The sequence below is a fragment of the Buteo buteo genome, chromosome 4, assembly GCF_964188355.1.
Source record: "Buteo buteo chromosome 4, bButBut1.hap1.1, whole genome shotgun sequence".
Taxonomy (NCBI): Eukaryota; Metazoa; Chordata; class Aves; order Accipitriformes; family Accipitridae; genus Buteo; species Buteo buteo.
The window spans coordinates 58472414-58488072 of NC_134174.1; the positions used below are offsets into that span (position 1 = coordinate 58472414).

The 15659-nt window shown below is 52.3% G+C and overlaps 1 protein-coding gene across 1 annotated transcript; it reads left to right on the forward strand.

Annotated features, from left to right (window-relative positions):
- The first annotated feature begins 876 nt into the window (after positions 1-876).
- Positions 877-11395, forward strand: DUSP5 (dual specificity phosphatase 5). The gene is made up of 4 exons (XM_075026358.1): positions 877-1270; positions 5676-5818; positions 7260-7479; positions 9635-11395. Exons 1-4 carry the CDS (start codon positions 877-879, stop codon positions 10033-10035), a joined length of 1158 nt encoding a protein of 385 aa, XP_074882459.1. The 3' UTR covers positions 10036-11395.
- The last annotated feature ends 4264 nt before the right edge of the window (positions 11396-15659 follow it).

Genomic DNA, 15659 nt, shown 5'->3' on the forward strand with positions numbered 1-15659 from the left:
TGGGCCAGGTAACCGCGTCCTCGGGGGTGTTCCCCAAGCAGCCCACTCTTATCGTTCGGCTACCGGAGCCACCTTGATGCAAACTGCGGCCCAGGCAGGGGACCCAGCTCTTTCCGAGGGGCTCTAGGAGCCGGCAGCTCCCATCCCCTTAGCAGCTGTGCCCTCGCAGGCAGGTGCAGGCAGGCCTGCCCGCGCCCAGGCTTTGCTGGGGGTGAGGACATCCACACCGAGGGGGAATAAGGGGAACTGAAACCCCCTTTTGCAACCTGGTGTGAGAAACCCGACCCAGCGCTGCCCCTCCTCCTCCTCCTCCCCCCGCCGCCCCCCCCGGCACGCTTCCCGGCTCTCCTCGCTGACTGGGGAGGGGGAGCGGTGATGCTGGGATGAGCCTCAGGCCGATGACTAGAGAATTTTTGCGGCGTTTTTCAGCTTCCTCTGCCTCCGAGCCTGACTAACGCTGCCTGCCTGCCTGCGCGGCCGCGGCCCCCGCCCGCCGCCGGGGAGGGATGGAGGGAGGCGGGGGGGATCCCCGCCAGGGGGGCGGGGCACCCGGCGGCGCGGGGCGGGGGATGCCCATGTTTGGAAGGCGGGCGCGTCACTCCCCTTATATGGGCAGTGTCGTCAGGGCCCGGCCTCCCATTCATATAAATGCCCGGTGGCGGCGGCCGGGATTCCCTGCCCGGGCTCGGCGCGGTGCCGCGGTGCCTCCGTCCTTCCCTTCCTTTCCCTCCCGTCCCGTCGGCGCCGGCCGAGCCCCTGCGGCCCCGCGCTCCCCCGCGGCTCCCGCGCTAGCACCGGGGCTCCCCGGCGGGCACCCTCCTGCCGCTCTTCCCCGCTCCTGCCCCGGCTGCGGCGGGGCGTGAGTCCACGGCCGGCATGAAAGTCACGTCCCTCGACTGCCGCCAGCTGAGGAAGCTCCTGAGGAAGGAGCCCTCCCGCTGCCTGGTGCTGGACTGCCGGCCCTACCTGTCCTACTCGGCCTCCTGCCTCCGAGGCTCGCTCAACGTCAACCTCAACTCGGTGGTGATGCGGCGGGCCCGCGGCGGGGCCGTGCCGCTCCACTTCGTGGTCCCCGACGCGGCGGCCCGCGCCCGGCTGCTGCTGGGCGGCGAGGGGGCGGCGGGGACCGCCCGCCTGGCAGCCGTGGTGGTGCTGGACCAGGGCACGGGGCACTGGCAGAAGCTGAAGAAGGACAGCACGGCCCAGATCGTCCTCAACGCCCTGCTCTCCAGCCTGCCGGAGGCCGGGGCCAGGGTCTGCTTCCTGAAAGGTGAGAGGGGAAACGGGGGGAGACCGGGGGGGGGGGGGGGGGCGAGCGGCGCGGATCGACCCTCAAAGCTCCCCCGGGTGGCGGCACTGGCGGCGGCCCCGCGGTGCTCCCGTCCCCGCTCCTCCGCCACCACCGCCCCGCAGTTAACCTGATTATTGGCGGAGGGCAAGGAGGTAACGCCGGGATTTCGTTTCTTTTCCACCCACTGGAAATAAATCCCGGATAGACTCTGCGGGCTGAGCCCAAATGCCTTTCCGCTCACCCCCGCCGCGCGTTTAAGAGGCTGATGGAAAGCAAAGAATATTAGGGAAGAAGAGAAAAAGTTGCAGATTATCAAGGGGGGGGGGGGGGCGAGAGAGATCGCGGCTGCGTGGAAAATAAAATCGGCCCGCGGGTAAGAGGAGAGCCGAGGCCACCGCTCGCCGCTCTCAGCCCGGTGACACGGGGCGGCCCGTGTTGGGCACCCGAACCCGGGGATCGGTGCCCGTTCCTCCACCCAGGGAGGAGAGGTTTATCTCGCCGTCGGGCATATCGAGGCTAGCAGGGGAAACCCATAGCCGAAACTCCGGGGCTTATCGAGGGACAGAAATACCTTCCCCCCTCCCGCCACACGTGTGTTACAGCCTTTTGATTGCGGTTCTTTGCTTTCCTTCCGTGTAACCCGGGGATAATAAAACGATAAAAAAAAAAAAAACCAGCAGCCGCCCTTTCTCTGTCCTCCCATCCGTGCCTCCCCTCCATTACTCCTGGCAGAGCCTTTGTCCTTTTGCCCTCTCTGTTCTCTCACCACCACCCCCCCCCGCTCCCCGGTGCCTCCCCGCGGAGGGGAGCAGTGCCCACCCGGGGACGCTCCCACCCGTAGCCCCGCACACCCGGCTGCCGGGACCGCGGGGCTCCCCGGAGCGGGGGCCACGCTGAAGCAGGGGTTCCAGAAGAACCCTTTGCCATACCCTGAGGCCACGGGGAGGCCATAAATGGAGGAGAAAACCAGGCGATGTTTCGTGAATAAACTCTGCCCCTGTGTCCTCACCGGCCAGGGTTAATTCACTTTTATTAAGCCTTTTATCACGCTAGTTTTTGTCCCCATGTGCCCAGTTTGAGCCTCCTATAACGAACAGTGCCTGGAGAACATCCCCGCCAGGGTAGAGGCACCTCCAGCCTGGGTATTTTGCCTGATACCAAGCGGGAGGGAGACTCCCAGGGCAGTTTGCACCACCATGGCTCTGTCCGGGCACCACCAGCGTGCCCTGGGGTCTGACGGTCTCCCCAAAAAGCACCAATTCTGCTGCTGTAGGACAGGGATACTTGCACTGTGCTGGGCCAGCCAAATCCTTAGAGACCTCATTAAACTAGAGATGAAGAAACATCTCCAGGGTCATGCTGGGAAGTCTGTGGCAAAGCAGGGGCTGAATTAAGCTCTGCTGACTCTCAGCCTGCTCGTTTAGCCACAAGACCGTCCTTCCGTCCTTGTGTACCAGCCCCACGCTTTGAAGTGGTGACTGTGGCTGTGGGCAGTTTATCTGGGGTGGGGTTCTGATGTAGGCCCTGCTTTGTGCCTTTTGTGTATTGCAAAGTGTCTTATCTTGAAAGCCTGTCGAATTGAGGCTGACAAGTTTCCCCCTTAGTGGATGAGAAAGTTTCCTCCTTTTCCTGCTACTGTTCCCCTTCGCTTTGCTAGAAGTGCTCTGGGTCGCAGGATCAGGGCCATGAAGTCCGCAGCTCCGTTTCCGATCCCGTGTGGCCCGAGGAGCTGGTGACTCAGTGGGCAGCACTGCTGATTCACCGGGGCCACGGACCCCCAGGAAGCTCTTGTGGTCTGGGGAAAGATCTCTGGGACAGTGGGGTTATAAATCATTCTGAAGCACTGGGCACTGATCAGAAGAAAGAGTCCTTCAGGGGTCTGTAGCACCAACCTTGCAAACAATGGGCTGTAAAACCACCAGAAAAAAAAAAAAAACAACCTCCCTGAGGTTCCCCCTTTATAGTCCTGTTCTCTCTAGGTATGGGGGGAGCTGGGAGGAGATGTCGGCTACTTAGGGGCTAAGGTGGTCTGGAAGTCGCAGTGATGAGAGAAGATATGAGCAGGTCACTCCCACCAGGTCACCAAGCATCTTGGGGATCTGGCCCCAGGCAGGGCAGCAAATGCAGAGCAATTGCACGCCAAGTTGCGTGCTGGCTCTGTTCCTTCCCTTGCTTTCTGGCAGCTGTGGGTTGAGTGTGTCACATCTTTCGCCTGTGTAGGTGCAGTTTCATCCTGGGTGAGCTCAGGTCCAGCACGGTGAGACTGGTTGTGTGGTGGGGGGAAGAGCTTGCAGAAAGATAAAATAACGGATCCTCTGTTGGTGCTGACAAGGATTCTGTTATTTATTGATTAAAACCGAAGTGCAGTCCAGCTTTCTGTGATGAGCAATCTAGTATTTGCAGAAATGACCTCAGGGAAGCTAGGTTGAGTGGGGAAGGGGAAGAGAGGAGATTGCTGGAGGATGGGATGACAAGATGACTCACTTTAAGAATGGCCTGCAAATATCCTGATCCCTAAGGCTTGTAATTAACCATTCACCAGCTGCATGCGTTAGCTGCCCCAGAGACATGAGACATGATGTCTGTTCGAACACACACGCTGATTTGGCTGGGGCAGATTTCTGTGTTCATTCAAGAGTAAAAACAACAATGAAGGGCATAAATGGGGATAATGTCTATTTATATAAACTGGATGTATTTTTTCTATGTGATGGCAGTGGTTGGGGGGGCAGGAGAGAGATAAAGTCAGCTATGCAAAACAAGAGGTTTTAAAAGTCCACCCCATGAAGGGCAGGTGGAGATCAGAAGAGCAGAGGCGTCTGGAGAGCTTCTTGTGTTTGTTTGCTTTTCACACTGCCAGTTGTTAGGGATATAATTTTATCAACCCAGTTGTTGTGGATATAATTTTATCAGCCCCCCCCTTATGGTCTCCACGGTCACTTGGCTGCTTGACCCGCTGCCTTGCACTGTGAGCTCTGGGCGAGCTGGCTGAATGTGGCTGGGGAGTAGGAGGAAAGGTGCAGGTGCTGAGCGCCAGTTGCCTGCAAAGTCACCCTCCTGCCCTCCGTCATGGAAAACAGACTTTCATCCCGTTGAGCGGGCTTTGGATCGTGCCGGCCTCTTGCAACACGAGGACCCCACGGCAGGACTGAGTGGGCGACAGTAGCACGTCATGAATTTGAGCACACATCTGCTCAAACATTGCGAACAAATGAGACACCGGCGTTACGGGGCTGAAATGTCAGAGGTAGCTGTACCGGGCAGCCCTGGCAGCGAGGGCGGCAGGGGCCCTGCGGCTGCTCAGATATTCAGCGCTTCCTTTGTTTCGAAACCCTTCCTTGTACCGGGGCACCCACACCGACACCGCTTATCAGGGCGGAACAGTTGCAGTTGAATGAATTGCGTCGGAGGGTTTGCTTTCCAAGCCTTGTTTACTTGAGGGCCATGTTCTGAAGGATTATTGAATCTAGCTGTTCAAGAGCTTTCGCCTTTCATTTCTGCTCTGAAAAAGCACGGCTGGCAGACACGTGGCACGCCATTGATGTTTCCAGGCTGCTTCTGCTACCTGACCTGCTCATGTTCACTTTGGAGATTGTGTGCTTCCGTGCAGCGTATTCCAAGCCTGGAAACGGGCAACGATTTAGCTGACGACAAACTTTGAGTAACAATGTAATAATAGGATTAATTCCTTTTCATTAGCGGTGCACTGAATGAAACGAATACAGTACTTAACCATGCAGAATAGCTCATGTGGGGCTATTCAGTTGTCAAATGCTGTCACAGGATTTCATTAAGTTTTATAGCTGTTATTTAATAGATTGGTTTCAGTGGGACTGTCTTCGTTACCTTGCTGTCTTGTGCATTGTGGCGGTTAATGGCACAGTTGCAAGCATCTCCCTCTTGTGCTTATGTCCATTCAAAAATGCAAATAACATATTTCTTGTTGTCACAGTGTATATAGTAACGACAGATTTAGAGAGGATGACTCCTGAGTATACAAATCTTGGTCTCTAATGCTGGAAATAGTGCTCATATATAAAACCTGGGGGAGGGAGTTTAGTCCCTGCTGTACCGGAGTTAATGGTTGCTAGACTCAACAGAATTACATTTGCTAACAGTTTTAATGTGGGTCCACTGGCTTTTGGCAAGTTAATAATTGTCAGCGGTATCAGAGTTTTTTCTTCGGGTGCCTGAAGCCTTTTAAACAAACCCATTTCCCCAGGGGAGCGCTAACCCTCATTAACCCCCCGGGGCCCATCGCTGTGCAGCACTATCCCACTGCACGGCAAGTGCCGGAGCTTCATTTCTCCTCCACTTTAATTAAGCCAATTTTTGGAAGTGCAAATGTTCATGTCTTTTTTTTTTTTTTTCCTTTTTCCCCTAGGGGGATACGAAACCTTTAACTCGCAATATCCTGAGTGCTGTGTGGATGGAAAACTCATTTTCCCGGAGAGGACTGAGGCGGAGAGAAACCTCGCCAGCCACTGTGAGAAGCAGAGTGCCAACCACAAACCCGCTTACGACCAGGTGTGTGTCATGACCTTCCCTTGGGTCTTCTCCCTCCTGCCACCGGGCTCTGTCGGAGGCTGGCAGGGTGCCGGTGGCCCTCGCGCCGGCGTGGGCTGTCAATAAGTTGTCACGGTCCAGGCTGGCAGCCTGTGTGTGGAATAAGATGCCCTGTGTGTGCTGCTGCTCAACATCGCCTCTGCCCGGCTTCAAAATTAGGCGACAGCAGGAGGAGAAACACCCTGTCGAGCCCCCAAAACTGTATTTGTGACCCATCTTTATCACACAGCCAGGGAGCATGTGATCTGAATGTCCCTCTTCCTTCCTTCCTCACGGAAATCCCTCTACCAGGAGAGAGATGCTGGGGAAGGGAGGGAGCTTAAACTTTTGCTGTGACATCTGGGAACATGCCTCCTCTGAGACCCCGGGAGCGATCTGAGGCTGGCGGAGGGGGCCACGGGGGCCACGGGGCCGCTTCTGAGAAGAGACCTTGCCTCTTGAGAGCTGCCCTCGGGCAGGGGCTGTGGGGTTTCCACGGGGGAAGTCGCCGCGTGCCTGCCCCGCTCGGGGAACACGCGTGCTCCAAGATGTCACCCTGCGGTCGGGCGCTTCCGCCGGGGCGTGCGTTTCCTGGGGCTGGGGGAGCCCCCGGGCGATGCCCCTCTGCTCCCCCGGGAGCACCTCCTGCCCCAGGCTCCATCCCACCGTCCCGGGTGGCTCCTGGCTGTCCCCGGTATGTGTGGGACCCGCCGGGTGGGCAGCTCGGGTTGGGGGGTGCAAAGCCCTGTTTCTCTCAGCCAGGGGCTGGCGGCAGCTCTTGTGCATCATGGAAAGTTACCTGCGATCTCCGAAACCCTTGTGTCAGGCGGTGGCTTTTTTTTTCTTTCGCGGTCTCGTCACCCAGCCTTCGCTTGTGCTGAGGAAGGAGGAACCGAGATGACATCTCGGAGCGGGTGACGTGGCAGGTGCTGCACCCCAGGGAGGTGCAGGAGGACGGGGAGCCTTGCTCCTACTTTTTTTTTGCTTTGCTTTGCCTTTGGAGGTGTGAGCAGAGGAGCTGAGCTATAGCAGCCTCTTCCTCTGTCCTCCTCTTCCTTCCTGCTCAGACGTGGCTCCCCGCCTTGCCCGTATTTCGGTAAAGCCTCAGAGGGAACGGGCCTCACATGTGAAAGTGCTTCGTGTGCGTCCCGAGGGGCAGCACTTGAAAGAAAACCAGAAATGTCCTGCACGCAAGTGGGCTAGATCTGACTTTGTACCTCACAGATGTGGACAAGAAAATTAAAACCTTTTTCCTGCGTGGGCTTTGCCAGCACAGTGATTCACTGGAGGGCAGCACTGGGGTCCAAAAATGCCAGCGAGGGAGGGAATGGGCACCCACGCAGGCTCCTGTGGCTCTCTCTTGGGTATCAGGACTCAAATACCCTTGAAAAGGAATTCCATGTTTCTGCTCCTTCTCTTCCAGGGCGGTCCAGTCGAAATCCTGCCTTTTCTCTACCTTGGTAGTGCCTATCACGCTTCCAAGTGTGAGTTTCTTGCCAACCTGCACATCACGGCCCTGCTCAACGTCTCCAGGAAAAGCTCAGAGTCCTTCAAAGACCAGTATTGCTACAAGTGGATCCCAGTGGAGGACAGTCACACAGCGGACATCAGCTCACACTTCCAGGAAGCCATCGACTTCATCGGTAAGTCCAAATGAACAAATTTCCACATCTTCATGTATTTTAAATTCATTTATTTTAAAATACATATTAGTGGGAAGGACACATTCTTTTCTGTATGTTCCCAGACGTCACAGCAAAAGTTTAAGCTCCCTCCCTTCCCCAGCATCTCTCCTGGTAGAGGGATTTCCGTGAGGAAGGAAGGAAGAGGGACATTCAGAGCAAGGTCTCTGTCCTTCTCTCCAGGCTGGGAGGCCAAGGAAGGAAAATGCCTCCTTGACTGCTGTCAGGCAGACGAGGCGGGTGAGCTGGTTAGCTTTATTTTCTTTTCAAAGCAAGCGTAGGTGTAACTTCAGCACGGCAGGGAGCAAGGAAGTATGGTTGAATAACACCAAAATCTATTTATTTTCATAAATGAAAGAAACATATTGGTTCCGTGGACTTGCATGCCAGACCCTGTAAAAGCCAGGTGAAGCAGAGTCCGATTACTGCCTCGCTGTGCTGAGATATCCCAAAGCCGGGGCCTTAGAAATCCAGTGTCTCCCCTTATCATAGACCTTTTTCCATTTCTCCTTTTGCTCGTGTCGGTATCTCGCCCTTTAATCAAATAGCTCAATGCAAAAAACAATGGGGAGGCCTTTAGAATACTTTGGGCCATCCTCTCCCAAATCTTCCTGCTTTAAGCTGGGTAGGTGAGCAGCACACGAGCCATGCCAGGTAGCACAAGGGAGAGACTGCTCCCTGAGAGGCACAGGGTGGTTTAGTGGGGTGGAGCAGCCTGAGCCTGGGTGGAGATGGTGTTGAAATCGGTGCTGTTGCTCTCCAGGAACATTCGAGAGAGAAACAGCATAAAAACCCAGTTACAGACTCGCTGGACTCATTGCTCAGCTGAGTTCAAGTCCTTCGACAATGCAGGCAGAATTACAAAAATGTGATCTGAGGGTGCCGTCTGAGCCCTTCCCCTCCCTGGTGAGGGACTTCTCACACCTTTCAGGGAAATGCTAATGCAGGGCGCTATTCTGTCCCATCCCCAACCCCTTCTGACAGTTGTTGAGTCACTTGGAAATTTTGCAGATTTTGAGGATGACTTTAGTTTTCGCTTTCTTTTAAAATTGGGTGTGTGGTATAGATGCTGGGGATGACTCAAATCCATGTCTTCCTTATTTTGTGCCATAGTTAAATATAACCGGTCGTGGTGGCACCAGTCCCCGGGCAGACAATAGAAGACAGGCAAATGATAACTTGCTCAACTCTGCGTTGTTTCACTAAGCACTACACTCAGTGCAGTTATCCATAAATTGGAGCTTGAACATATTGCTCAAGGCAATAGAGCAGAGAACATCTATTTTTGAACTGTATTTTTGTGTGGAAAGGCTTATTTTAAGCACATTCTCTTTAATCTAATAACAAACATTGTGTTGTGTGAGTAACCACAGTGGCTCCTGTTGTGTAAAATGGGTGCTTTGCATAAGCCTTTTATATCCTGACTTAAGTCCAAGCATCCTTTAACCAGGCTGTAATTAGCAACTGCCTACCAGTCCTTGTGTGCTTTGTGGTGAGGCCGCAGGGAGCAATCTCAGCCTCTCCACCCAAGGGTACCCACCACGACTCAGCTCCTGGTGCCACTGTTTGCTGCTAATTGGCCAAACAGGGAGCTAGGTTCGGGCTTTAAAGAGAAGTCCTGTTTTTCCAGCAAAGCTGATGAGAAGAAGGCAGCCCTGTGGCTTTTGAAAGACCTGATGGTGGGAGGGTTGGCCAGGCTGGGCTTGGGTCAGCACTTCAAGCCACAGGCAGAGAAATGCGGGTACAACAAACACAAGCATTGCCCAGATACCTGATCTCTGTCTCGCAATGCTCTGCAAAGTCAGTTGTTCCAAAAGAGAAATAGGCATGTGGGAAGGAGACAGGGAAGAACTCTCTGAAAAAATGCAGAAAGAACCAAATCAAGATCCACAAATTCTGAAACCAAGTGTCATCTGCAGCTCAGCTCCATCTCAGGCTAGGTTTTGTCCCCCTTCTCTTTTAACCTCCATGTTACCCTTAGTACCCAACAGAAGAGCAAGCCTCTCTTTGGTGGACTGGCTGTGTGCCATACTCCACCTCCAGCACGGAGTGCATGTCGCAGTGTCCTCTCCATCCCCAATGACAACTGACGTCTGTAATGACTTTTTTCCCCTAGATTATGTCAGACGAACAGGGGGCAAGATTCTGGTGCACTGTGAAGCGGGGATTTCACGCTCTCCGACCATTTGCATGGCGTATCTCATGAAGACGAAGAAGCTCCGCCTAGAGGAAGCCTTCGATTACATCAAGCAGCGCCGAAGCCTGATCTCACCAAACTTTGGCTTCATGGGCCAGTTGCTACAATACGAGTCAGAGATCTTGTCTTCCACTCCCAACCCCCCCGTTGCCTCGTGCAAAAGAGAAGCTGCATCATTCTTTGCAGAAGAACTGACATTAGGCAAAAACTTTGAAGGCTCATGTTTCGCCTTTCCTACCTCAGTGTTGAGTTCTGTGCCCATCCACTCTCCCGTCCACCAGCTGAAACTCAGCCCGATGACGGCATCTTCGTCCTGCTGAATGCCCTGGGGAGACTGGAGCTGGTGCGGTCCTCTGATCCTAACTGTGACCCCAACAAGAACATTTCAAGAACGTGCAATAGAGAAACCTCATGGACTTAGTGTGGGATGGAGTGGTTGTCGTGGGTCATACTTCCTGTATGCTGTGACTGTAAGACGCAAGTGCTCTAAGTGTGGCAGGTTTTCTGAACTTCTATTGTCCTTTTTTAAAAAAAGAAAAAGTGCTTTTTTAGGTTTTTATCCACAGAGCGTGCACCCACTACTGTATTTCCAGATTCCTGGGGAGCAATGAGAAATCCATTTAGTATGTTCTCGGTTCCCATCTCCTTCCCTTCTTATTTTTTAAAAGACCCTTATTTAAAGTTTCAAGCAATAAACAGCAGCAGTGGGGAAGAAAGCAAAATGAAAAGCACCACCTTTGCAACTACAGAGGTGGTGGGAGTGAATATTCATTCTGCTTTTTCTCCGGCTTTCCTCCTCCCCTCTCCTGTGTCATGTTTCAGGCAGCAAAGGGCTGGGGTGGCGGGAGGGAGCTCCTTTCCCAGGACACTGTTGCACAACCAGGTGAAAATCCCCTCCTGCTCCAGCCTCTGAAGTGTCAGGTATTGACCACAGTGTAACTGGATACCAAACCAGACCGTGGATCCATTCAGGTGTGACATTTCCTGTACTTCTGCATTTGCCTTTGTACTGGATGCGCTTTTAACTGAAGCGGGGGACTTAACCAAAGCTATCAGGCTACCCTGCTGAGCTATTATCCTCCCATCTGTTATTTAAGAACAGCCCTAGAATACTTGAATGTCTCCACAATCCTCATCCAAGTTACTTCCCATCAGATAACACTGTAACTGCTGGATTTTACACCAAATAACCTGACAAGCTCGGCTCCAAGCCAACTCTTCTTTATCCCTTCCCAAGTGTTCCCGATGTGTATCGTGTGTGGTCAAGTGGTCTTGTTCAGTGTTAAGTGGCTTGCTTAGCGAGTGTGGTCACCTCTAGTCAGCCTTTGTCCCCAAAAACCAGTTTCTCTCTCGCTCGTATTGGCTTCTGTGTCTGCAAGGAGTCCTGATCGAGCGGCTCTCTTTGTCTGTTGACCTTTTTACTTTTTTAAATATGTAATATGTATGGGAAATGGCAATAATTTCCAGGAGATCTCGTGAATGTGAAAGAAAACCTGCAATGGTTTTTATGGAGTGTAAAAAATAATAAAGGAAAAAAAAAGCCAGGAAAAGAAAGCTGTTTGTTGTACTTGCAGTGAGCTGCAAAAGTGCTTTGGCAGAGCTCCATGGCAGGAGAGGTCACCTGAGAAAAACGCCATGGCCTGAAAGAGGTGTAAGGAGGTAGAAGAGAAGGGTAAGCATCACTGGGCTCTGTGCTGAAAGCCTCCAACGTGCAGCTCTACAGAAGGGAGAAGGTGAGGGGGAGGATTGTTTTAAACAGAATGACATGAGTCACAGTGGCGTCACTTCCCAGCAGCCAGGCAGGCACTTCTGTTTTGATTCACGCATGTTTTATATAAGATTTGCCATCTTGCTGAAGATGAAAATCTGAACTAAGCACAGCCTCCACTTCCTTCCCAAGCATATGCCATGGGATGCTGCATGCCCTGGTCCCTGGCGTGACGCTCGTGGGTGGCCAAGGGACCAGGGCATGTGGGTAATGCTCATCTTTTCACTGAGCCATTTCATACCCCTTTTCAGCTGGAAGGTTTTAGGTTCTTTCTGGCTCATCACTGCAGCACATTTATAATCTGCATTTCCAAGTTATCGAGTTGGAAAATTTATGGTAGATGTCTGGGTTACAAAGCATCTATGCCCTCTGGGCTTCATCTGTTTGTAACTTCTTACCCCAAGGGAAGCAAATCTGACGGATGAGAAGCTGTCACTGGAGATGAGCCTTGGATTTCTTCCCTGTGTCAGGGGGACATGGCAGCTGCCCTGCTTGGGCTCTGTGAAACCCAAACATGGGAACCAGCAGCTGGGGAGGTGAGGCAGGTGATCTAATAAGAGCAGATCAATTAATTTCCTAAGAGATCTGATTGCTCTGGAAAGTGCTCTCTGGAAACTCATGGCCAGTTGCAGTGAAAAGGCCTCTCAAGCTCCCCCAAGCAGAAAGGCTGGCAGGTTTAGCGAGAGGGGCCACATCCCAACCACAGATACCTACCGCTTTGACAGAAACAGAGCAGCCAACAGCTCTCATTAAAACAGCATAAAACCCCTTCGGGGGGAATGACCAGCTTTATTTCTCAAGGATGAAGATGCTGAAACCCTTTGCAGAGCTGATGATGTTTGCCATGGGAACCTGCAGAGGATAAGGCAGCAGGCTGAAGGGGTTAACAGAGGGACTGCTGGCTTTGGCAGATTTGACCACAGCAGCTGGCAGAGGAGCCAGGTATTTAGCAGAGAGGGAAGGCAGCTGCTCTGGTTTTGGAGAGGGGCTCTGATCCTGGGCTTTAGCACAGTGCATTGGTGGATAGTGTTGGCAGGGGGAAGTGCTGGGCTGGGATTCAGCAAGGATGGAGGGCCAGAGCCCTGTGGGACCCTGAAAAGGGGCTGTTTTTATGCCTGGGCACAGGAGCTTGAGGTTTGTGTTCCTGCCCAGGGCACCGTTCCCCTCTGCTTGGCTGGTCGCAATCCATGTCTCCTCCCTGCAGGCTGAAGGAAGCCCCAGCATCCAGGGCAGAGCGGGATGTACCTCCCAAAGGTATGTGCTGCCATGCTTGTGCTGACGTCTGCTTTGCTGTTTCAGTGCTAATGTAAGACCTCTGCCCCCAGGTCAGTTCCTCCCTTGGCCAGCTTGGCAGATCCCACCTTTCCGAGGGGACATCCCAGCCATCTGACTGCAGGGCTCTGGGGAGAGAGTGGGTGCTCTCCTCCCTCCCTGGCCACCCTGCTCCCATGGACAGGGAGGAGCTGAGGACCCAAGCACTAACGTGTGAAGGTAAGCGTGACAAATCAGGATGGCACCTACCTGGGAGATGGGATGTGTGAGTTTGAACCTGCATGGGCAGGGCAGTAACCCTAGTTCTCTGCTTCCAGACACCAGCACGCAACAGCTACCACCATCCTTAGGGAAAGGAAAACTCTGACAGTGTTTTGCAGCTTGCGTGCTGAGCAAATTCACCAGATTGGGTAGGATGGAACATTTCGGGGGCTTTTATAGCCCAGATGGGCTTGGTTTTGGGTAGCTTACTCCTAGGGATGGAAGTTCAGATCAGGCAGGCGAGTGGGTAATGTCAGAGGTGAAGGGTGGGGGCTGACAGTGATGGGGGCTGAACTGGCTAGTTCAATGTGCCTGTGTCCATCTGGCAGCTAAGCTTGGTGAAGGAGTGGGGATCTCAAAACCAAAGTCCTGATGGAAAGTAGAGACCTACGTAGCTGTAACATCAAGGGGAAGGCTATAGCAGGATGCTTTTAGACATCAGAAAATGCAAGTGAGGGAAAGATGCCAGGAATGTTGTACCCTTAGGCAAAACTTTGATTAGAGCTTATTCCTTATGATACCTGAATCCAAAGATGAGAGAAAATGTCACAGAAAAGGGGATTTTGCAGATTCTGCTGCCCATGGAAGTGCTGGTTCACGGCTGGCCTGGGACATGAGCACCTCTCTCCATTGACATGCCTGATGGTGTACCCTTATGTCCTGGACTCCTTGGTGTCATTTGGGAGCTGTTTCAGATTCTGGTGTGGGACTGAAGAGGGCTTGTGCTACACAGATTTTGGTCCATTGCTTTTAGGCTTGCAAAGAGCAGTCATGTTGCGAGCATGAGTGCTGTTGCTCAGCCCATGTCTCTGCTTTGCACATGCTGTCTTTGCTTTCTGTCTCCAAGACAAACAAACTCTTCAAAAAACTGCCACAAAAATACATGTCTTTACATTGTTGCAAATCAGATTTTGAAGAGATCTGGGGTGTGGGGGCGGATGGGTGGGTGTTGTCCTCAAGTGTCCCTACGTGTTCTTACACTTGCTGGTGTGATTTGTACCTACGCTGGTTACAAAGGCTTCTCCTGCTTCTCTATTAAAGGACTTTCTAAAAGGCAGAAATTACATCCTGACCAGTAAAACCCAGGTAAAATTCATCTGCTCCATGGGGAGTTTATACTGAGGTACCCATCTCCAGTCCTTGAGCAACACAAGGTAGGTAGCTCTTCTGAGCTTCTTGCCTTCTAGTGGTGAGCTTCTTTTTTCAGGAGACAAAGTGTGAATGAGCAAGGTATTCTGCAGGCGTTGTTATTTGTATGCTAAAAACAATAGTTGCCTTGCTGGGAAGTCAGAGGTCCAAATGTGCCTGTAATATGGCAAAAATAAGTGAGGCTCCAGGCATGGTGAATTTGACCCTCCATCTCCACTTTTCACGGCTTCATGCTAATTGGAGACGAGACACGCTGCCAGCTCATTCTCTGGGGAGAAAAAGGCAGGAACCAATTTGCAGAGCCACATAAATATGGAAGTAGGATTTTTTTGGCGTGGGAGGTGTTACCAGTGCCACACATTACGGTTCCTTGGCTTTATCACATTGTAGGCTTTTACCGAGACATGAGTAAGTTCGCTAAATAAGGAATATGAAAATAGCTTGTGAAATAGGTTGAGTCATCAGAGAAAATCAAACGAAGTTCTGACACTGGGGCCTCAGTTGTAAAGTCCTACTTTGGTTTACCATTGCATTATAAACTATGGGGTCATTTCAATCTGTTTATTTCAGCTTCAGAATTCAAAGTACTCTGACATCTAAGTAAGGCTTACCAAATGGGTTCATTTTTCTATTAGCAGCACTGCTGTATCCCTACGCATCCCGCCTATGAACACTTGCAGGGAACATAAAGGTTACCAAGAGAAATGGCTCCTGTGATTATAGCTGAAGTGCTCAGCACTTCTTCCAGCTTTCTCTGGTTATTAAAGAGGATTTATGACCCCTAGATATCCCTTTCAAGTACTTGCCTATCCCATGGAAGTCACTGACTGTTATTTGTAGCTCCTGGGAAGCCTAGCAGGACCTGTTGTGCTAGGAGCTGTACCAACACCAAACAAACCCAGAAAGCCAGCAGCTCAAGACCAGGAATGACCGTGGTAGATAGAAAGGGAGAAAGAAGCTCAAAGCCCCTTAGGGACAGCATTGCCCTAGGACTGTCATATTTCTCTCAGGGATTTTTTGCATATGCCAGAATACAAGCCATGCTAGGCACACCACGGGTGGAAAGCACCTCTAGGAGAGAAGCATGCATGGGATCCATGGGACCCATTAGACATGCTGTAGGTGAGCAGAGGTGGGAAACACTTGTAGTATAAATCCTACAGCTACATGACACAGGGGTCCCTGCCCCAGCCTCAGCCCATGCTCGCTGCGGTCACAACTAGGATTTCAGGACAGGCAGCCCATAAAGGTGTCTGATCTGCTGGCACTGTTAGACACTCAGAAATGACAGGCAAAATGACAAAGACCTCAAACCCCTTTGGCATAACCAATTTTCCAGATTTGGTTTTACTGAGCTACTCTGTTAGTAAAGTTACTCACATGAGTAAGCGTTCATCGGATGAGGCTTAAGTCTCCCAAGTGAAGCGATAATGTAGTTTTTCATGGGGTCTCTTTTTGTGTGTGTGTGTGTAAATAGTGGTTTATTTCTGTCAC

Bases quoted from the DNA above. Each gene is read 5' to 3' on its own strand.
- DUSP5 (XM_075026358.1), top strand. From the start codon at position 877: ATGAAAGTCACGTCCCTCGACTGCCGCCAGCTGAGGAAGCTCCTGAGG. The intron at 5,819-7,259 runs GTGTGTGTCATG...CTTCTCTTCCAG, and splicing joins ACAAACCCGCTTACGACCAG to GGCGGTCCAGTCGAAATCCT. The intron at 7,480-9,634 runs GTAAGTCCAAAT...TTTTTCCCCTAG, and splicing joins GGAAGCCATCGACTTCATCG to ATTATGTCAGACGAACAGGG.